The 23,631-nt window shown below is 42.5% G+C and overlaps 3 protein-coding genes across 4 annotated transcripts in view; 1 reads left to right on the top strand and 2 right to left on the bottom strand.

The window, feature by feature from the left end:
• Window positions 1-23,631, bottom strand: part of LOC143433606 (uncharacterized) — a 232,917-nt gene that overhangs the window by 165,866 nt on the left and 43,420 nt on the right. The window lies entirely within an intron of this gene.
• Window positions 1-23,631, bottom strand: part of LOC143422110 (synaptotagmin-10) — a 38,815-nt gene that overhangs the window by 12,419 nt on the left and 2,765 nt on the right. The gene's annotated exons all lie outside the window — the stretch shown is intronic.
• On the top strand, window positions 928-22,745 carry LOC143422366 (adenylate kinase 7). Its single transcript, XM_076892941.1, has 12 exons — window positions 928-1,110; window positions 2,839-3,027; window positions 3,522-3,669; window positions 4,745-5,159; window positions 5,482-5,572; window positions 6,550-6,900; window positions 7,187-7,377; window positions 10,169-10,471; window positions 10,810-10,961; window positions 11,430-11,569; window positions 14,322-14,480; window positions 22,359-22,745. The coding sequence occupies exons 1-12, from the start codon at window positions 928-930 to the stop codon at window positions 22,683-22,685; spliced, it is 2,649 nt and encodes an 882-aa protein (XP_076749056.1). The 3' UTR covers window positions 22,686-22,745.

Raw genomic sequence — 23,631 nt, 5'->3', positions numbered from 1 at the left:
GTGCTTACAAATAGTTTGTTTAAATCTCCACGATATTATATATATTATATATGTATAATAACACTAATATTAATGATGGTTAGTTCAAGGATTAATTTATGGATCTTAAAGAACATTTCTAGAAGCGATTAAAAAAGTGTGTTAAATATCAAAAGTCATTTATCGCTTTGAAGCTTCGTTCTAATCTGTAGAATTACTTCGAAACAATTTAACGCGATATAAATCGCAATCTCCGTTTCGTCTTTTATCACGACCTTCCGCTACAGTAACCTTCGACTGTAGCAAATACTGGTTCTACAAAGGAGCAAGGTTTCCTTGTAACGTAGTCCTTCGCTTCTTGTTTGAAGTCTTTTTAACGCAGTCCCGTATTTCGATGCTATTTGTATGGACTCATTAAAACGAAGCACTCCTTTATATACGTATAATGCTCGCTTTAACAGAACGATACCAGCTTCTCTATTTTACATTATTAAACCGAACGTAAAACATTCATTACACCGTTCTCTGCTTTCTTCAGATTTTTATTTGATAAGTAGCTTACTTAACTTCCAAGGTAGCGGATGAACAAGGTTTCATCGTGTTTTTAAATAAAACAGCTTGCATCATCAACTTGTACCTGAACTACATAATTGATTATAGTTCCTCTAGAAATAATCTTATAAAATCCATAATGAAATGATGCGTTCGAAACTAAATAAACGCGATTAATCGAACCCCGATTATACTGCGAATAAAACGATTCACGTTCGAATCGAGCGTCGTATCACAAAATTATTCGTACGCAGATAAATTTCATCGCGGCGTCCAACTCGTTTCGATAATATTAACGACGCGAAGTCGCGTGTTATAATCAAGCGATTTAAAATTCAGACGCGTGGTTCGCGTGACTCGTCTCGCACCTATTCATTAGCAGCGACGCCGTTGACAATGAAGAGGGTTTCGCTGAATTACGAGAAAATGGACGAGGGTGCAATTTCCAAAAATAACTCGGACGAGCCTCGAAAGTCTAAGGACGACGGCGCGAAGAAAGAACCGGTGGAACCCAGTTTTAAACCGTGGCGCGTGTTCATCAATCACGTTGACAGTTATCATGGCAAGAAACTGGTTGACGTAAGTGACGAATTATCGTCGACAGAACCGAGGAATGTAATAAAATTGGCAGCCGTCAATCGTTTGTTGTCCTTAAATAAACGGAGGCTACGAAAGGCACGCAAAAATACCTTAAGCGACGAGAAAGGCACGATTCAGAGGTTAAAGTTTCAATATCCCTCTCAACACCCCGTATGAACACCAGGGTATCGATTTTGAATTAGTTCCGACGCATCCCCTTTAAACATCCTTCAGATGCGATCTTTTTTTAACAATCGAGTGCAACGTTGCTGCCTCCTTGCCTTCGATAAATGCTTGGAAATTATAGGCAAATTGCTTGTCGGTGAATTCGTGGCCGCGTTGATCGATCGTCGCTGATCACCTTGACGCAACTCGAGGCTACTTTCTTCTAGATTCTACGACAATTAAGGAACGAGTACGCTTAACGATTCTTCTTTAAAAATCATTCTTCCAACATTTCAGATTTAGCCTGCAATTAGTTTTCATCGCCGTTCGTGATACGCGTTCTTTAAAACGGCGCGAGTATTAAAATCGCTATGATAGACTAGATTTTACGCTTAATGAGCCTGCTATCCTCTTCCCTCGTTAAAGAGGTGATGATTCCACGTTCTATGTAAATTAGCTCGTTCCACGTTCCCGGCTAGAGATAAAGCAATCAATTAGCCCGTGCATATAGATCGTGTTCCCCAAACGAGTTATAATCACTTTTAACGTAGGAACTAGCAAGGAAAAATACTTTCCCATTCAATTAGTTCGGCGGAGGCAGGAAACATTCGAAGTTTCACAATGTGCTGCTCGATCGCGACGTTCTATATAATTTAATTTCATCGCTACGCTTCCTACGATAAATTACGCGCCCCCTTTTTAAAAGCAACGCTCAATAGGTAATAATTCTTGTAGCCTGTACACTGTTGCGCACGGACGATTCATAATTGACGACGCGAACTCGATTCCTGGAACTCGAGCAGCGATTTCGCGGGGGAACTCGTACGAGGATACGGGAAATGAAATTTTCAGTGCCAAAAACGCTAACGTCGTAACTGGAGGAACGTTTCAGGGGTGAACGACGCTAATTAGACAGCTCTTTGGTCGTTCGAATGTGATCGTGGCGGAGATACAACCGCGAACTGCGCGCTGGGCCCATTTTCACCGGAAATTGCTCTTTTCGCTACGTCAACGACACGCTGCACGCAATAATCACCTACCTCTCTACGCAGCGATGTTCTTTGACGAGGGTTTTGCCCACGACGCAAAGGAATATCGATGTATCAGGAAGTTCGTGTACTCGCTACACAAACAGGGGATGATTTTTGATAGAAAAGAGAAAAGCTAAAATAACGAAGTGACTTTTTTCTTTAATAAAATTACACTCTCCTGTATTTTTCATTTTTTTTTATTTCTTCTTCAAACTTTGTGCCAAATCTGCGAAACCAACTATCACGAATTTCTCTCAGTTTAGTCGATATTATTATGCGCAGCGAAGCCTCGCGGAAATTGCTATTTGGCGAGGATCCAGAATTTTCTTCTTCATAGTTCGTCTATTAAAAAACGAAATAAGCCGACAATCTATATCTCCATTACGATATAGCAAACGCGACATGAATAAATCGTAACGCGTACTCTCGGATAGGTGAAACAGTTCGATTGCCAAATGGATTAAAATGAGACATCTTATATTTTCAGAGAGATACACGTCCTGTCGAATCATAAGCTCTTCTTTCCTTGCAGCTCTTATCGGATCGCGTATACGTTAATCCACAAGGAGACGACTTTGCCGAGGAAGAAGACGAAGAGGAGGAAGAATTCGATGACGAGGCGGAGGAGGAGGAAAAGGAAAAGGAGGAGAAAGCAAAGTTTCGCAATTTAGCGGACTCCTCGAAGAAGTACGAGGTGATAGGGACGACTTCCGATCCCGAGGTAACCGCCACCCGTAGGATTCCTTTTAACGTGATTAGCGCCTAACTTGCTTTTTCGCTACCAATTCATCTCTATCCGCTCCTTGACAAAAGCTCGAGTCCCTGGACCAATTTATTTTTCCCTCACGATCGAACTCGAAAGCCTGTTTCGACTAATCGTTTAAGGAAGAGATATCGCCCCCTCTTTCTTTAAAAAAGAGAAAGACAGTCGAGTTTACTTTCAAACGCTTCAGCTTGCCATCCTGACGGAGAACGTGAACGACCTCGAACGACCAATTTCGCGTAACGCGTTTCGTACCCTCTTTTCACTCATGCGAATTCAATGCCAGTCACCCCTGCCAGGCCTCCGGTAGACACATTTTTACCCCTGCCTGTTGGCTGCCGAGTTTTCCACCGGCATTCAACTCCATTGTAACTCTTGAAGAAGGCCCGCGTCGACCCACGAGCGTACTTCAATTCGCTTTTATGACATCGAATCTCATTCTACCCCCGCAGCACCCCGCGCCAGAGGACGTGGCCATGGTTATAAAGGACGCGAGGAACCGGGAGAACCTGCTGCACGAGCTGATGAAGTGCGGTATCCTGATATACGATATCACGCAGGATCACGGCCAAGTCGAGGAGGCTCGATGGGCTTTGCAATGTTAGTATGCGGCGCGAGAAATGGCTGATACGAACCGCGATTAAACCCTATCGAAACCACCATCGATGCTGGGCGACTTCATCAACGTTATCATATATATCATAATGTTATTCATCTAGCGTTATTTCGTGAAGAACTTTCAATTCGAGTACGCGGACAATAATTATCCGTCCATCGAGGTGAAACGCGAGTCGCGGTTCGCCAGGGAAGGAACATCTCCTTGGGGAGGTGAACGAAGCGGCTGAAATTTATAAAAGTGGAGCAGGCAGGTCGTGGGTTCTAATTCTCTCTGAAACCAGAAAGGAGCTAAGAGGCGTGCTGGTCTTAAAGAGAGCGCCGCGTTATAAACCGGAGGTGTTTCGCGACGACGCGATTGCTCCGCGCTGGCGCCCGACTTTTATCCTTGAACATATTTTTTTCTCCCTCGCCGTTATTCCCGGTACGATGTTCTTTTTATTAGGACGGTACGCGTGGGTGTACGTACAAGTCGCGCGGACCGTAATGCACGGACGCGATGTTAATGGCGGATCCAGGATGCATAAGATGTAATGTGTACGGTACGCGATATCGAGAGCGCCGTTCGCCACGGTGCTCGGAGAATGAATAGTAAACGCGCGAACGTTTACGATGCAACAGCTTAAAGTTCGATGATATTTTTAGACGCGCGTAGGAAACTTTTTTAAATGGAAATTTTTCGAACTTCCACGGGAGCCCTTTATTCTTCTTAAAGTTACGTGTAACTGATTTACCCGCAAGTTAGACCTTCGCGTTATTTTTACGCGAGGATAAATCGATCTTTCTATCGCGGTCTCACGTTGTTCAGAAATCTAGTATTAATTCTCAGCTGTCAGAAATAATTTTAAAGTATTACGAACTACGGTTTTCCGAACGTTTGCACCAGTACATCTCGTTATTTCGCTCAAAACGAATAAAAAGAGCACACATGCCTCACCGAACCTCCATTACTTCAGCTTTGTCGCAGTTCCATCTGTGTAATCCTGTTCGCGCACAACAGAACGTTCCCAACGGAACGTCATCAAAGTTTTCAACTTCTTATTTCGTCTCCTACTTCTAGCAATTATTCAACAGTTGGAAAAGATCGAGCGAATATCCCCAAAAGCTTTTAAACGTAGCAACGAAGTTAGATACTTCGTTCTGATATCCACTCTGATGACCTGGGCCAACACGAAACCCTTGAGCCCCGACGAACCGGAACTGCCATTCACGGAAGAGGACTATCGAAAACGGAGACCACATCCGAACTTCAAAGAACATATACAGTGCGAAAAGGAGGTAGTGGTGGCTAGGAAGAAAGAAAAACTGAGGGATAAATTAAAAACGTTGGTGATCTGTTGCGGAGCGACTTATGGCGACGAACAGGGCCCTCTGCATCACTTATTCAAAATGGCGTGGCAGAACGCTCCGTTTCTACCGATTATTGGGAAAGGAAATAATAAAATCCCGCTGTTACATATCCGCGATTTAACCAAGTGAGTGTAGAACGATTCGTTACAAATGCGGTTGTACGCAATGGTTCGTTACCAATAGTACGATTATTCTAATTCCAATTAAACGTCGGGTTTAATTCAACTGTAATATCCGGTGAGATTTAGCGGATTGTATTTTCCGCGAGATACCGCGAGCAACTCCATCAGTCTATTTTCGATTATTTTCGAACTGTCTATTAACGATTTTTTGTTTCCACTGCGCTGGAAGATTTTTTTTTATTTAAAACGCACTACTGCGAGAGAACATTTATGGGGGGAAAAAGTGAGCATTTGTTAACGATTCATTTCTCGTATCGATGCACAGTGTGGTGTTGGACGCGCTGCAAAACTGGCCTCCGTTGCGATATATCGTGGCCACTGAACAAGAGCCGACCTCTCAAACTACTATCGTCAAGGTACTTCAAACAAAACTCAATTTACTTCCTATCGAGTACCTGATCCCTCGACAATACTGTTTTTAACTACTTTCATGCCGTCTCATTTTGCGTATTTGAAGTTTATTCGAGATCTCTATTTGTTCATCCAGCGTCGTAACTGGACATTGCGAAACATACGCTGAACGCGAGATACGTCCATTTTAATGAGACATCACGCGCTCATACTTCATTCCACATTTCATTACGTTTTACGTAATGCGCGAAGTTTCATTAAAAGCCGGCTTCTGTCCGTTATTTCGCGTTCCATCTGAGATGGCATTTTTCTGTTTACCATATGCGCGCGAACAGGTTGATTGAATAGCGAGAACGCAGTTTTAATAGGCGCATTTCGCGAAACGTGGATAAATCGTCGATCCGAGCTCTGTAATTTTGCAGAAGTTATATCGCGGGAAATAAAAAGGCTGTCATAGACGCGCGTTCGATAACTGACAGTTTCAGAGGTATTCGGATTTTTAGCGGGCAAGCTTTAATAGCTTATCGCACGACTGCACACGGTTTAAAATGACTGATAGCCCGGGAGTTGAACGCGTCAACGCGTAATAGATGACTTCGGAATGGATATGTCTTGTTACGAATTAGTTCTGTTCACGGTTCGAGTAGCATCATCCCTTCGTGCAACTGCCACGGAGAACTGCTTGCGTGTTTTACGGTACGTGCAATCTTAACAGCGATTGCGAATTAAAGAAGTGAATAGCGTTGATTCTCAAAAAGTTTCGCTCCGATTAAGATCTTCGAAATCATCGAGTTCGGAAGTACAAACACTTGTTCATAAATTTCGATGACAATATAAAATGTTTATAATCGTAAACTCATAACCTAAAGAACTCTAAATTTTCGAACGTTTTCATATCAAGTCTAAGCAAAGAACAAGAGAGAGAACAAAATGGACTGTTGCAGTAATGCATCATCGAAAAATGCACGAACTTGTTTCGCAGAAAATCGGGAGAGCATTAGCGAACGGCAAGGTGAAGAAGATCGTAGAGGAGGAAGCTTTCTTACTGCCGGAAATCACGCAACGAATATACGACCTGATGACGATGAATCTAATCGTCGAGCCCGTGTACATCGCAGATAGAATATCTTGGCATCTTGACACAACGTTTCCTGACAGCATAAATGTGATCGTCAAAGAGTACAAAACAGCCCGGAATCTGCTTCCTATTAGAGTCGTGGTACTGGGACCACCAGCTTCCGGGAAGACCAAGATCGCGCGTTACCTTGCCAGTCACTACGATATTCATTACGTCCATGCGAAGTCACTGATAACAGACACGATCGAGAAGTTGGTTAGTATTGAGGATTTCAAAAAAGTATGATCTTACTATTGAAATATTTTTTTTACTCTTGTTGGAAAGCAGGGATAGAATAGCAGGAATAGAATTCTATTTTTACGAAAAGATTTTATTTGACCAGCTGTACAATATCACTTAGTGGCGCACTTAAACCGCTATGAGGAAAAAGCAAAACAAATATCGAGGAACAAAAATCCTCTTAACTCATCAAACATCGAAAGACGATCTCTCACTCTTCATCGACTGTGAGAACACGATTAAACGTTCGATATCTGAACAGACGAAGGAGATCGAGGACGCCGCGGCTGCAGTAGAACAAGACGAACCCGAGCAGCCGGACGACGAGGACGATGACGAAGATCCAGAAGAGGAGGACACCGCGAAACTCGAGGAGCTGCAGGAATTATTAGATGAAATAGAGCGGAACATGCAGAGGACCAACGGTCGCCTCGACGACACCCTTCTGAACAAGTCAGTTGAAACACTTTACTCTTAAAAAAATCAGACGAATGACTTAAGAATACTCGCAGGTAAATTAACAGATAGCAAATACGTAATCGATTGAAAACCGAGCGTATAAAAAAGGAGATGCAAGAGTTGAAATTGAGCAAGGAGGCGAGGGAATGTTGATTACCCTCGACGCTCAACTCGTTAAAGAAAAGTAATTAAAGCGGGGTTCGACGACTTTCTAAGCAGGTTCGATAATTATAAACGCCAACGTGCTTAAACGACGTTAAACTTCGATGGTGGTGCAACCGATGCGCGTTATGCTCATCGATCGTGGTTACTTACCACAACGGTGGCGGTAAATAATGCGCTAATCGAGTTGCACGTTAAACCGACACATATTCGGGGGTCCGTGTTTCATTTAGTTAACCGCTTCGATCAACCCTTGTCGCGGCTGCCGCGATGGTCGCTCGTCCGTCCGCGCGGAATCTGATTCATCGACCGGGGCTGATAACAATCGCGCGATAGATCGAACCGCCATGGATCTACTTAAAAGGCCGCTACTGACGATCCCTCGTCATCCTCCGTGGGAGAAATTTCATTTACACGGCATTCAACTTCTCGCAGAGCAGAGAGTATTTGCGATATCTGCGCTAATGGGATCACGCTATCGATCCACGTGGCGGCGGTCCTAAAGCCGCGGTTTTCATGCGTACAACGCGCGCCACGGAACAACCGACGGGGTGGCACGCGAACCGTTTTCAGCCAATTTCGCGTTCCTACGTGAGCAATATGCGCTGCGTGTTGTTTTCAGAGGGATGCGTGCTTGTGTGCGCGCGCGTGTATGGAAAACGTGCGGTCGAGATGGTCGTGGAAAATATGCGTTATGAATATTGTGGTGAAATCGCTGTCGAAGCGGTGGCGCGTTTGCACGGGATTGCGTAATGCCCGACGGCAGGTGGATGTTATGTTTCTGTCGCAATTTCATCTCTCAATGGTGTCTCAAAAGAGGCGCTATCCCTATCTATCTTCTCTATTAAAAATTAGTTAGTCTCCGTTAATGTCCGATTACTGCCGATTAAATCGATTTGATTGCTGTATTGCGTTTCACCATTTAACGCAAACATTACCAGGAAATCTAAAGTATCTATCAGAATCTCTGCATTGTAATCGCAATTTCGGTGTCCCATATAAATTGTGCATTCGAGGAATTGGGCCGTGATTAATTGTACACTATTTGGACAAAATCCTTCTCATTGATTGCACATTATTACCTGAACGCGCAGACAGACGCCGGGATCCAGGAATTCGGGAAATCCAGGGATCGACTGGGGCTGTGCTTATCGTGTTGTTCAAGGACAGTGGTTGGACGACGTCGGGAAATGTGGAGCACGATCGTAGATACCCGCGCTTAATCGCATCTCTATGCAGAACGCATGTCGCGTTGCTCCTTTGGATGCTACAAGCAAACAGGATGGCATTCATACGCGCATTGTGATGCGGCTTCAACATTTTAATGCAGCCTGTTCTATTGAAAACCCGCCGCTTTTCATCCTACCGATGCATCATTCTTTATGTGTGACACGATTTAAGAACGAAAGTACAGCTTCGAATAGCATCGAAAATTTATGCCAAAAATTGCAGTAATCAAGTTTACAGCATTTGAGATAAATTATTCTTCTTTATCCACCATTCCGCTGTAAGGATACATCGCGTCACGTGTAACCGCGAAAAGTGTCTGTCAGCGAATGCGGTTACTTCCCTCGAGAAAAGTCACAATTTCCTTGTATCCAATGACAATACTCTCCAAGAGTAGCGTTCCACGCAGAAAAGGTAACGAGAAGAAAAAGAAAGACGCACCAGGAAAGAGAATACAGGAGCATCATCAAATATACACGCGTCGAGGCGAATGAAAATGTGCCTTAATAAATGACAGAACTCGACGCGAGGCGTAATAAAGTTTCGCACGAGACATCGGTAATCTTCTCGATAAAAAATGCATTAGGAATTCTACATAATAACGAGGCAAGGGTAAAGAGGGAGAAGAAGGCTGCGAAGAAACGGAAGGTCTCGCGGATTAAAGGAAGGCGACTTTATTAATTTTACGGAGGCTTTATAGCGATCTAACCGTATCGTGGCGCTTGTTCAGTGCGCGTATAAATGAACGATAAGCGGGAGACTGTTCGCCAGCTGACGTAGCTGGTTGAGAATATCGCGACGCTATCGGATGCTGCGTAATGGGAATGGAAGACAGTTGAGGCTTCGTCAGGCTTTTCAGTTCAACAAGATTCCTCCTACTTTCCCCTCTTTCTCTGTGTGTCGCACGGGCTTAAGTCGCCTGAAAACCGAGCAACGACACCCACGTAGCACGAGGCGCAGACAGTCGCGGGAACCGCGTTAAAAAAGAGCGTCGCTTTGAAATAAACCAGAGAACTTAAGACCAGACCGATCGAAGTGTCGGCGGATGGTTTTCTGGGAAAGGAGGATGCTGCTGCGCGCGAGATGCGTGGCCATTGAATTAGATAGAAACGCGGGAGCTTTGAGGGAAAGCTGCTTGGAGAGAAAGGAAGCTATGCGCACTGGAAAACAACTTGAAACGAGCGTACATATATCTTCTTGTTTGGCGTATCCATCGAGAGGAAGCATTTCGAGATCGGTCCATTCGCTGCTGAGATTCAAGGGCAACGCTAATTTTGGGTCAGGCCTTGAAATCTCTTCTTCGATCAGCATTTCGCGAAATTTACTGCATCGAGTTGTCGTCGAGATATTTCTTAATTAATTCGATTACACTGTAGGTAACGTAATCTTGTCTTAGGTTGTTTCTGAGAAAATTACGATCGAAGGAGGTGTCGAATCAAGGCTACGTTATGGACGGTTATCCGAAGACGTTGGAGCAGGCGAAGGAATTGTTCGGTGGTGAAAACTTGATTGGAATGCACGAGGAAATTGACGAGGAACCTGAAACGGACGGTATGGACACGATCATGCCTGAGCTGGTTGTGTCATTGGAAGCCAGTGACGAGTTTCTAAAAGAGAGAATTATTCAGCGTCCCGAGAGGGAGATCCAGGGCACTCATTACACGGAGGAGCACATGATGCGTCGGTTGAGGGAGTACAGGTATTCGTCGCGTATAAATGATATTTCGGTTCAGTCGATGAACGAAATCCTTTGTTACGGAGGGATTGTAATTTTGTCACGATTCCAATTGGAAACGTTGTTAACGCTACGTTTGTTTTAAATCGTGTCTCGCGTGGCAATAAAATAACGCGTTGCGCGTCACTGCAGTCGTACACTGGATGTATCGAGAAATATTACGAAATCACGCAACAAATATTGACAGAAGCTGTTATTAAATTAGGAAAACCAAAACGTTTGCGGGTAAAAATTGCTCGCGTATAGCGCTGCACAGTCAAAGGTTCTATATTTTTTTCAAACGATTACGCCTTTTTCGCTAGAAAAAGAAACACGGACGATAACACGCCGCTAGAATTTTTCGATGAAATTGAAATTCATCCGCTCGTCATCAGCATCGAGGACGACGTGTGTCCCAGCATGTTCCCCACGATTTATCAGTGTCTCCAGCGGATCGGCCCGCCGAGAAACTACGGTGAGAAATGCCTTTCACGCGGCCAAATTCGTAATTTATCACCTGTTGGCGAGGACAATCCCCTTATCTTTTAAAAAAAAATAACGTGCATTATGGCAAGTTTCTTGTCAGGATTCGTACATGGATTCCGCGAAACTTTGTTTTTGGATACATTAATCTTCTTGGTTTTTGCTCGTACGACATCGATTACTCACTTGACGCGAGAAGCTTACAGCCTTCGTCGTTGTTGAATATTCAGCAAAAAATATAGCGTTTATAATATTCTTTTGCCGTGACACAAATTTATCTTCAGCTAAAAATAATTTTACAGCCCAATATGTATCTACTAAAACAACTTTATATCTTAAATCGATTGAAATATCGAAATTCGTTGGTCATAAATTCGAACATACAACTTTTAGCCTTGTTCTTTAGTTTTAGTATCTGGTGCATTAGCAAAAACTATCGTGGCGGTTTTTATTCCATCAGGATTGAGCGCAGAAGAGGCGAGGGATGCGCGAAAGCGAGCGGAGGCGGAAGCTCGTGCAGCGGAAACCGCCGCGAGATTGCAAGAAGAAAGGGAGCTGGCGGAACGCGAGCGACTACGCGACGAGAAAATGGCGGAATGGGTTAGAGTTTGTTGTTTTGCATTGATAATGAAACGGGGTGCGAAAATCGATTGCTCGAACACTTTTTACGATCTTACCGAAAGTTTAACAGTCACTCCCGTCGAAACTTACCTACAAGTGTCTCCCCATAATTTATGAATGAGAGCGTGTATAACTAAAAACTATGAGTAAAGTCAAGCAACTTGTAGCCCAGCAATTACTCTGCAGAACGTATCCGTCAAAACTTTTAACGAGTCGAAGCGTTACGTTTTACCCAGCCGACAAATAAAACTCGAAGTGCTTTAATATTCCATGAATACTTTAATACTCTATGACAGTCTTCGTTTATAATTTTGAAAAATCGACCACGCGATCGTTATTACCATTAGAAAATTGCAATTTTCTAAATTCTCATTTATGGCAGCTCTTCGTTTTCGATTAGCAGACGATCGATCATCTACGTATTTGACAGAACGGAAATATATCTCACGGTTTTAATGATGGTAACTCTGCGACACGTGTCGTTTCGTGTCCGATATTTAAATGACATCCGATATACGTAAGCGAGAAATGATATTAGAAGTGGACGAAAGTTGTTTCATTCTGGCACGTACTAAATTGTCACGATTGTATTTCGCAACTTTTCGTCGCAAAGTCTCTTTATCTTTGCGCGTACATCGCGCGTGTTCGTTAAATTTGTCGATAACAAATAATATTCGTTTAAAGGAATTAATTAGCGAAATACTCGCGTAAAGGGTTCCGTGCGACTGCACGAAACGAATTATGTATCCGATACTTTTCCTGCAGATTTCCACGCTGTACTGTTCCGCTTCCGTGGGTGCATTTTGTGAAACGCGTATCTCTCCTTTCGTTACGATAAAACCAGAAAGGCACGGGAGCCAGTGTGCCGCGGGAACGGCGTAGCAGAGGAGCAATTCAATAACTCCGAATAAAAATTGCAAAACAAAGAACTGACTGCAACAGATGAAAGTAAATCGTGTTTATATCGATCCTTTGTCGTGTGCAGTTTTCCATTAACGTGATCGATAGAGGTTATCGAATTACGCTTAATACGATTCGAAATCGGATTGCCGGAGGTGATTTCTTTCGAGCACTGTCTTTTTAACGTCGAAAGTCACCGGCCGTTTTAATTTCACTTTTCGAAACATCCCGATAAAACGATATTTCTGTTCCTGGAAACGACAGCGGTAAATTTCGTGTGCGATAATAATTCTGAAGAACGGAATCGGAATATTTACATTGAACCATTTATTATAACTTGGTCATTCTTTTTTTTTTTTAAATACTATATACAACAGATGGGATTTTTGTTTATAAAGCCATCCGAAGTACTTTTCGATGTTATCCTTTGCTGTAAAAATAAATTCCAAGTAAAGCTGCCCGAGCGCAGAGTTATTATCGTTCACAGTGGAAATAAAATGCTCGAGATGGGTCGAACTTTAAAACTACCGGTGCACGTTGTATTACTTGTTACTGAGCTATGAAACTGTGTTTTTAGAATTCATTATTAATGAGGGAAGCGTAAATGAAGAAATATTTTAAAGAGCCCCGAGATTGAAGGGGTTCTGTTGAAGCTTGAAGCGCATCCGGTTCGACGCTTTAATGGCTGACCAGTCGCGTCGATAACTACTAGCGGTTCGCGGTTTCTGCCAAGAATCTATGCTTTCATCGATCGAAATTGTATACGATGGTCCTGTATAGTTTGGTGCAGTAACGGAATACCTAATTTAGCACGTTATTGTTAGAATTTCCTAAAAGTTTCCAAGGTAAAGAGATAAATGGAAACGCAAGATGTTTCTCTATCAAACTTCCGTTCTTTGTAGTCCTCCTTGTTCTAGGAAGACCTGCGTAGCATGAGACACCGAAGATATTGCTCACTGCAAACGATATTAAATTTATTACCGGAGGAAATTCCTTTTCTATTAGTTAGATTGCTTCAAAGTGCAAAGTGTCATTAAATATCAAGTCTTATTAAATTCCACTGCATTCTTTCTCATCAAACAATAAATTAGTTTCGTTAGAGAAGTACGCAGTTCTGTTTAGCGACTTCCTTTAATACTTGAATTAAGTTTCAACAGTAATTCCTATAAAAACGCAAGAAACGCACACGCGCGCGAGCTAACAAATTTGCATAAAGGTATGATGCGTCAAGTAGATTTAATTAAAGTTAGAAACTGCATTTGCTAACCTTATTTTCAGATATTACATTCCCTATTAAATTCTAAGCTGATATCCGTTCGTTATCGACAGATTCTCTAGTTAAACTAAGCATAGACGAGCGAAAATGGAACAGAATATTTTGCGTGTATGATGAAACCTCTAAACATACCACATCGATCGCGACAAACTTCAGCTTGCAAGCGTAAAATATTGCTACAAGTGCTTGCACAACATCTTTCCTGGTCTGTTAGTGGGGAAATGTCAATCAACCGTTTCCTATTCCGATGGATGAATATCGGAAATCGAGACTACCCGCTCGTTCGCGAATCGATCACCGTAAAATATTAACGACGATATCGCTTCAGAACCGTGGCTACCGTTCTCCCGTGAAAATAATCAGGGAGAACGCGATTCAGAACGAATTAAGCATTCGTACGCGTCATACGAGTACATCATAATAACAGAAATAATTATACGCGCAATTTTACATGGAAATTAATTTGCTCTGAATAATGAACGAACGCGTTCGCGTTATTCTCGCAAAAAGGATAATTTTCTCTTGAATAAAAAAAGAATGTTCGCGTTCTCGCAGACGAGCCTATTGGAGAAACTGAAGGAGGAGGAAGAGGAGAGGCTCTGCTTGGATGGTCTACCTTTGCGGCACTATTTAATGAAGTACGTGTTCCCGACGTTGACGCGAGGACTGATAGAAGTTGCGAACTTGCGACCGGATGATCCGGTCGACTATCTCGTAAGTCGAAAGTACCGCCTATTGTCTCACCTCTTTCGTTAACAATGCGTTCGATACCTCGAGGTAATTATTTAGGAAAGTTCTCCATTTCGAAGCTCCTTCTTCGTCGATTTGAAGGATACGGAATGGGTACAGCGAGTGAAAACGGGGTATTATGGTAGAGCTTTGAATGGAACGAAGGGGGATGAATTTTCAGTTGCGAAATTGTTCTGGCTTAATCGTTACGATTGTATAAGACATTAATATTGATAATTATATATGAAAATAGAATATTGACTTTGTATACATGTACATTTAAATGCGGGATATTATTATAACAATTATCGGAGCAATTTCCGCATTATTAGATTTAACGGGAAAGTTACGAAATGAGAAATCGAAGGCCGCTGCCGGTGTCAAATATAGCTAATTATTAACTAGTAATTACCAATGAGATTGAATTAAACCCGATATTTTTCAGCCGGTGTATCGATCCATTTTAGTAAATTGAACTGATACAGTCTGTTCGGAAGAGAATATGAAATCTCGATCAGCTGTAAAATGACCAGTTGTACAACACGGTTATCTCAATGAAAGTAGAACAGAATTCTCATTTAAATTTCAGGCATTCGCATACCAAATCGAATTCTTTCAAATTGTATCCGCCGTCGCGTTCGTAACTAACGTTTCCTATTAAATCCATCGACAGTAACTTCCTCTTATCGTCGCTGCAGCTCCACATCGACGTTCATAGATTCGTCTCTGACGATCGACCAACCGTCGAACATCGAGACGCGTCGAACCGCTTTGGAAACAGGTGCGTGGCGATGCTCGGATTAATCGACGATAGAACGCGTCCTCGAAACCACTTCCGGCGACAAGTTGATCTTCCGCCTTGCGAGGAGGCTCCGTGGAACTGGCTCGAGGTCGAAGCACGGCACGCGTGTCCCTCGAATGTTTGCATTGAGAGGCGTCGTCGTATCGATTAGCCTTTCTTTTATGTAAGACGAACCGCAAAGGGGTTGGCGGGGGCGGAGTCAAAGGGAAAGGAAGAGTGAAATATCGACGAGGTAAATTCCCATTACCGTCGACGTCTCCCGAAGGGGTTCCGACGATTCGTGTTTCGTGCCTCGGCTCGCAACGCGTCCTTCGACCGTCCTCCGTTTAAGGGGTTGCTGCGTCCGACGAGTCCATCGTACCGAGGACCGCTACGCCTCTCCTCTGTACGGTCTCCATTTTACGAGCCTCGACGAGCTGTGCGTTCCTGGGTTGCCAAGGTTTTATCGCGACAAGGGACGAGAATTTGTCCGAATCATTTTTTCATGGGGACTTTACGGGGCAAAGGGAATTTATCGTATGAAAACAGCGAAAAAAAATGAAGAAAATGAATAACGGCACGTTTCCAGTGTTTAATCTGTCAGTAACGAATTTATGAAATTATTCTAAAAGATCGATGGACGTGTCTGTTGGAACATGCGATAAGATAGATCATTTATTATAGGATAGAGCTATTCAATGAATGTAGGTTTACTTTTGTATCGCAAGTCTATCTGTTCGTTTCAGTATTCGTGTCACCACAAACATTCTCTGTTTCTCTAAATTATAGCGCAACGTCGACTATGTGTGCGCAGGAATAAACGTATATGTATATACGTGGGTGGCACGATGTAATTCGAGGCGAACAATTTAATTAACAATTCTTAAAGCCACTGAAACTCGTAACTAGATGAATCCCGTGCGCGATAAAGTTGACGGGGTATCAAAGAGACCGAACTGTAAATGAACAAGGACTTTGGCGGATGCAAGTATTACACCTACGACTGGTTGAAGTTACAATAGGTCTCGTCTAAGGTAGGCGTATGTCGCTTGAATACCATAGAATACTTGTCAACCCTACTCTTGCCTCTCGAATGCTGCAAAAAGACAACGTTATCGTTCGTGACAGGAAATTCTACGACGTTGTTCATCAGACTACGTCAAAAATTCTCTCTCATTCTTCACCTTCGGTCACTTTACATTTTCGATTATCTTTTGCATAAAGAATGGTTGTCTCATAGATTGCACCACGATGCTTGTCGCGTTCTATAGATATTCCGATTGAATGTTATTATATTTCACGTGGTGCTTATGAATCGATATGATCGAGAATTCTTAGAATCGCGATCGTGTTCGAAGCTTCTCAATTTTCTTGAAAAAACTATTTCATACATCAGTTGAGGTTTACTTTGGTAACGCGAGCGAGAGACCGTCCAGTTGCTGGAATTACAGCTTTCACTCGGTCAGTCGCCGCTTTCCGGAAAATATACCTCGTATTTTTCTTCTGGGAAAATCCTGCGACGCTTGTGTTCGTTACTTCGTAGCAATACTAACAGGCCAACATTGCCGGTTTTGCTTCAAATACGTACTGGAACAACCAAGTTTCTGAATTTGCTCTATACATAAGCGATTGAAGCTTAATATGCACGTTTTCATTTCTTCGACTACCAATCTCTGATATTTGTTACGGACTGATTGGTTAATTAGTAAACTTTATTAGTCAAGTTATCGATTCGAAGTTTTGGTAAGTTTGGTCTGATATCCAATAACCGATATTTCAACTCAGTCTCATGAATTTCTAACTATTCCAAACGTTTATATATGTACCGTGTACACTCACTAGCGATGCAATATTTATCTAGCATAGATAGCGCCATTTTTCTCCACGCAATGGCACTATAAAAGAATCTAAACAGGAATTTTGACTACCCCTTCGACAATATATTCACCAAACTGGCGTTGGTCGCGGAACCAAACCCACAATTCGAACGTTTTAATATTCAAGTAGCAATATGAAATTCCGATGAAATATAAATAAATAAATATCAACGTTCTCTGCTCCAATCTCTTCAGAGTATGCGAATCTCTCGCCATCATAAAATCCCAGCAATTTCATCCCTCGACTGGTACGGTCGATTCGTCAACGATTGCACTCTTCCGTTCCACGATCGGCCGTAAAATCGCTGGCCGATCGGCGAGGGAAGTTGCGTGCAACGCGCACGCGGTTCAACGCTCTGTCGCGCGGAATTTCGCGATGTGGTCGTTGGTAAAGGTGAAAGTTCCGCGGTGGTTATAAACGCGTAAATGTAACGCGATGGACTGAGTTCCGTGAGTTCCGTTCGACGTGACGAGAAGGGTGAAGAGATCGTTTCTTAATTTCGTGATAATTGAATGGAAAAGATTACTTTTTGTTGTTGATATTGCAACGTGAAATACGAGACTTCCTGGGGGATTTTATGTTTAGGTAATATACTCTGTATTGTTTATCGATTTTCGCATAAATTTGCGTAATAAATTTTGAACAACTTTTTTTATGGTGGCTATAATCCATTTCCTTGGAAAGCTGTATCGAGCGCACGCAAAATGTTGATAAAGTGGGCGAACTAAAAATTGAAGGGAACCATTCGAGCGAATTGCACAGTTCTTAAGATCTTGATTCGCAATGATTTTTTTCTTTTTAGTTTTATATCGACGTATATTTTGATGGGATTAGTTAAAGCCGAAGCGGTATTATAGCAGTCCTATTGGTGCCGTTACTTCTCGATCTCGAGTATTAGTGGTACCGGGGTATTAAATAGGATTACGAAGTATGAAAACTTAAATTGCGTTCGTATTTCAAATATAAGAGAAGCCTTAACAATTCGGTCGTATCTAGATAGGAGGTATCGGAACAATTTATTATCAGTCCGTGTAAAAATTGCAAAATTATGTCACGCCAGTAACGCGTAACAGTTATGGAACAATGCTGCGTGTCGCCAATTTCTAATACAAGGCAAACTTGTCTGGCGCTCGTAATAAACGGCATACTTGCAAACTGGCTCTACTGCAATATGTGTCGTCCATTGTTAGGTCCTATAAAGGCTAACGTGTAATAAAATTCGCGATTTTCCACAAAGGCAAAAGAATTTTTAAATTAGATTGCGAACGACAAATTGGAATACGAACCTATAATTTCCCTGTTGCAAATGGTCCATTCTCAATAACTATCATCCACACGCGTTACGAACATTTAATTAACAATAGTAACAATCACATCCAATTTATGCGAAATCTACGTGGACGCCGTCGAGGCTTCGTCGCGAAGTTTGTCTACTTAAATGGCACAGGATAAGTAAACGTAATAGAAATTTTCAAGCGACACTATAGCAATCGAAACAGCGAGTGCATTCAGTAGCGACGACGAGATATCTCGTCAGCATAATACGGTTAGTTTTAATAAACGAACTTTTGTCCGTGGTGCAACTCTCGAGGCAGTTTCTTGAAAAGGGGGCTAGAAATAAATGACGAGCCATCCGGACGGATGGCCTGAACGGCGCGTGACGCGAATTAAAATTACAAAACGAGACGTAACGACGTGACGGCCATTGGAACTGCGAGTATCAATCTTGTCAGGACGTTTGCGTTTCTTCGAGATTGCTCGGCCACGGAAATTGAACGTCGCAAATTGCGCCGCGCCTTTGCCTCGTGAAACATTGCGTAACGATGTATCAGCGTACCCGCAAAAGTTGTACTTTCGCGCACGCGTATCGCGCATAATTAGACTTATAACGAATCGAAGCAACAAAAAAAAAAAGACAAATATGTTCACCCTCCACAAGTTTTCGTTCACCAGGGAAATAACTTTGACACTCAGTCGAGCGTGCACGCACCCGTGTGTATTGATACTCGACCACTGGTTTTCAAATGAATTTTTCCGGAAAATGGGGCTTTGTGCGGAAAAAAAAGTTGCTCCACTAGTTCGCTTTACTTTTAACGGTAGAATACCTTCCGTCTGGCTTTTACCAAGGATTACAGTTCACCCAGTACGTAGACACGTGCCCGTGGCGACGTTATGTTTCATCTAATTAGCGTACCCCGTTGCACCGGAATCGTTCCTCCACTGCAACTACTTTAAATAATACAACGAGACGTGATGAGACCAAAGCGTATCGTGCTTTGGGACGAGAGCTTCTGGGATATTATAATATGCTTGCTCGTTCAATTACGCGCGGCTAACGAGATGGGAATCGAAAGAGGAAATATACTTTTTTTTAATAATGGATTCGAATTGTCGGCATCTGTCACTTTGGTTGTTCAATCCATCATTCGTTTCGTTGTACAATGCTTGCTTTTGTGGAAGAAAGGGTTGCTCCATGCACGCGTCCAAACAATTCGATACGACTTGGTACATACATTTTAATTACTTTGCAATTCTTTTGGACGTTTAGTAGATAAATTTGATTCCACTTTTATTTGTTCCTCGTTTGAAGCTTTTGCAATTTGCATACTTCAGGTATGCTCCACGCCCCATGTGACATCAATTTTCATAAAGTAACCTTGACACAGCCCTACCTTTGATCATTTTCCCCTGAATATATTTCGAGTCGTTTTTTAACAGCCTTTCATCTTCGGGTTTTCAATTTCTCTTTTTTTTTCCATTACCTCAGCGTATTCCCGAGAAACGCGGGGAACTTTGGAGCGAGTCATGCATGAAATAGTTGTTAAATGGGAAGGCGGAGGAGGGGACGTTAACGCAGGTTATCTCTTATCTCTGCGTGGTTATTCCTGGATTGGGCCTTCGAGAAGAAGACGTTAATTTACTCTAACCGTAACTACTTTCGAAAGTTGTTTAAACGAAGTTACGTTATTTAAACGGACTTTGCGTAAACTTCTTACGCGTCCCGCGATTAAAGTGCGGACACCGTGTACCGGGCACACTAATTCCGGTCTGTTCAGATAATTCATATTCTCCCGCGACTTTAAATTGTTTCAAGGTTGCCGAGTATGAATCAATGGATTCTGTATTTTTTTCGTGGTATTTTTATGGAAAAGAAAGGTAGAAGTGGAAGTCGACCTTCGCGGAGAGAAAGAAATAAAAGAAAATAACTCTTTAAGATCTTTTCTTCGATGCCATATTCTCGAAGAAAAATACTTTTAATCATTCGTAAGATGTGGTTTCTCGTTAAAATTAGAAACGATAGTAATGTGAATTTAGTTTTATGTGCCACGGATAATACAACGCGTAAGCATCTAAAATCAACGACTGTTTCATTTAGCAGATGAGCAATGATTAAAAAGAAGATGGTCTCGTATGCGCGGAGTGCGCATTATACAATGAGAAATTTGAATAATTTTCTAAGTAAACAGCACGGTAGCGGACAGAACTGCTTTAAATAATCCGCAGAAGCAAGGAACACTGTTTTCCCGATAATAGCAGGTTTTTAATAAAAAATGCTCAGGAGTTCCCTCGCGATTCCATTTATTTCTTTCAGTTTAGTAACTACTGCGCAAAGCGTTTAGCTCGAAACTTGAATGTTCATTTATAGATTGAAACTGGCTATTTCATAGAATTTATTATGTGTCACGAAGGTAATATCGAAGTTCTGAGAGGAATATTTAATCCTTGCTTTCACGGAAAGAAGCTTTCGATGAAATAAATATCTGCAAATATTAGAGTATACTTCTATTTCCAGTTCCTTCAAAATGGCAAAGTTTTTTTACAAACTTTTATACTAGAAGCTTTCTGCCGATGCTTTCGACTGTATAATGCATTATAGTTACATAAAAACGCAAGACTTGGACAATTTTTTTATGTGCGTTACATAATATTTTTCCTACAGTGATTATATTAGGGAAGGGAAGGGGCAGAAGGCAGGAATATTACTTTTCATTATTATAAATGGAAATTATAAGGGAGTACAAAGTGCAGAAAATTGAATAGGAATTATAATTAATTATTTAACAGAAAACACGCGCCAAATATTACCCAAGAGCTTTTCTAGTTAACGAAGTTAATTGACTGAGTGGTTCAAACTTGGTTTAAACTTAGATTAAACTCTATTACGTACACACGTTGTACGGTTCGCTATAGAACCAAAAACATGCCACCTAACCACTTACCGGGCAACCAGTATTTAATTCCAAAAATAAACCTATTACTTACCTAATCATTTCAGAGTCCCGTACAACCATAATTCTATAAAGCATTAATAACATCTACCACAAATTTATATTACCCTATCCACGCTCTCGAGGACCGAACGGAAAACTGGACTTAAAATTCCCTCTGAAATCCTCCAACAAACTAAACTTGTTCCCGCAAATTGATAACGTTAAAATTCCATCGACGACTTTCGCTTGGTCGATTCCATTCCCATCGGCAGCCGAGCGAATTCGAATAACTTTGACCAATCGACGCTGAAAGTTTCGCGGCCATTTTTACCCACCGCGACGCTCCACTTCGGGAACCAGGCGATTTCTACTTTTTTCCATCCCCTTTCAGCTCGATTCCGGATCGGAATCGTCGCGTGACAGATAATGCGTTGACGGGAGCCCGGGGGTTACGCATTGAGAAGCGAAAACAATGTAACGCGGCCGGGATTAGGGGGTGGGAAGTGGGTCACAAACTTGAAGAACGGCTGGCGACCCATTTTTAAATGGGCCGCGTGCGCGTGCACCGCGACATGCGTCACGGACGCATCACGTCCCCGGAAAGAATATCAAGAGATCCTTCGTTGCGAGTGCTCCGTCCATCACGTATTCTGAAAGCGTACCCACCGTATAAAGTGTTCGCACACAGCTCCATCGTTTTCGTTTCCGCCGTCAATAATACCGGCGTGCAGTTTGTATCGCGGTGAATAAAATGAAGCACCGCAGCTCGCGGGCATCGTTTATTGGAAATTTCGATTCCCATACGGAATGTCTAATTTTTACATTACCTCGAAGTACATTATAACCAGCGAATAATCTTGTTCTCTGATAAGCGACCGAGGAATATCCGATAAATTAAATGGAATTGAATTGAAGCTACGCAAACGCGGCTCTAAGCGAAATTACATAAATTTCTTTAACACCTTTTCCTCACTCCAATCCTCACCTTTTCAGGCTGAATATCTATTCAGAGAGAACCCAGAGGGCAAGATGTTCGAACCGGAACATACAGAAAAGATGAGCGCGGTTCTAGACGCGATCGAGAAATTCGACAGCCTTGTCATTCCCGAAGAGGAACTCGGCAAACAGGTATTGCAGTTCTTGAAACGCGACAGCAGACAGCCAGGAGAGACGACGGAGAGCAGCGAGACGGAAGTGTGCACCAGCCGTGGAGCGACCACCTGTGTCACCCCTTGTTGCGACCGCGGTGACACTGACTCGTACGAGAGGGAAGACGAGACAACGTCCGAGCGTACGGGGGATTACGACAAAGAGGATTGACGAAGCACACGGACGAGCCGGAAGGTCCCTCCCGAAGGACCCGGACGTTTCAGCCAACGGACCAGAAATTAATTAATGTGCAAGTGGCATACCAGTGACAATATTTGGCTGGCAACGCACCCGGAATTCCTGTAATTCTATGATCCAAGCATACTAATGCGTCACGCCGTCTCTCCCTCTCGATCGTTTCAAGAAGAAATTTACATAACGCGACGGCTGTGCGTACCAGTGATTCGCGAATACTATTGGTATCCATCGCGTAATTGGTGCGTCGTAAAGTTTGGCGATTTGCTGGGTTCAAAGTTCTAACATTTGAGAGCCAAGTCGAGAGAAATGCGGCTTCACTTCGGTGTCTTCGCGGTGAGCAACAGATGCTTCTTTCAGAAAACTGTTCAAGCGAAGGAGGATATTGTGGGCGGACGTATGTCCCGGATGAGTTAGGTAATTGCGACCTTCTGTGTTTAATTGAGGAGAGGGTAAAAATAGGGTAGGTCGGATTTATTTTTCCATCGCGTAACCCCTTTCGCAAATGCAATAGTAGTCGCGTTATATTTAGCTTTATGGGGATATACGAGGTTTTCGAAAAATATCGTATACGATGGTACTCGAAATAAGTGTACATTTCGCGAGGCATTTAATCCCACAGGATTATAAAGGGAAGATGAAGTGTCCGTTTCTTGACGCGAAAGGCTTAGAAGATCGTAGCAAGGAAAAGTTGTTTAAATCCACGTGTGACCTAGGTAGTAGTAGAAACAGCTGACGTACCATTTTCTTTATGGTGGACCTTTATGGAAACTTTGTGAAAAAATTTGAAATATCTCTTTGCTGCTGTCGAGTTTTTTCCGGAGTTTTACACATGGAACATTTAAATATCTCGAACAGATGTGCTTAATGTAAAATTTATGTGAGATAATGAAATACTACAGCTCGACAAGCCCCTCGGTAC

The sequence above is a fragment of the Xylocopa sonorina genome, chromosome 3, assembly GCF_050948175.1.
Source record: "Xylocopa sonorina isolate GNS202 chromosome 3, iyXylSono1_principal, whole genome shotgun sequence".
In the NCBI taxonomy this organism is placed as follows: domain Eukaryota; kingdom Metazoa; phylum Arthropoda; class Insecta; order Hymenoptera; family Apidae; genus Xylocopa; species Xylocopa sonorina.
The sequence above is the reverse complement of the archived record's forward strand: the minus strand, read 5'-3'. Positions and strand labels throughout refer to the sequence as shown.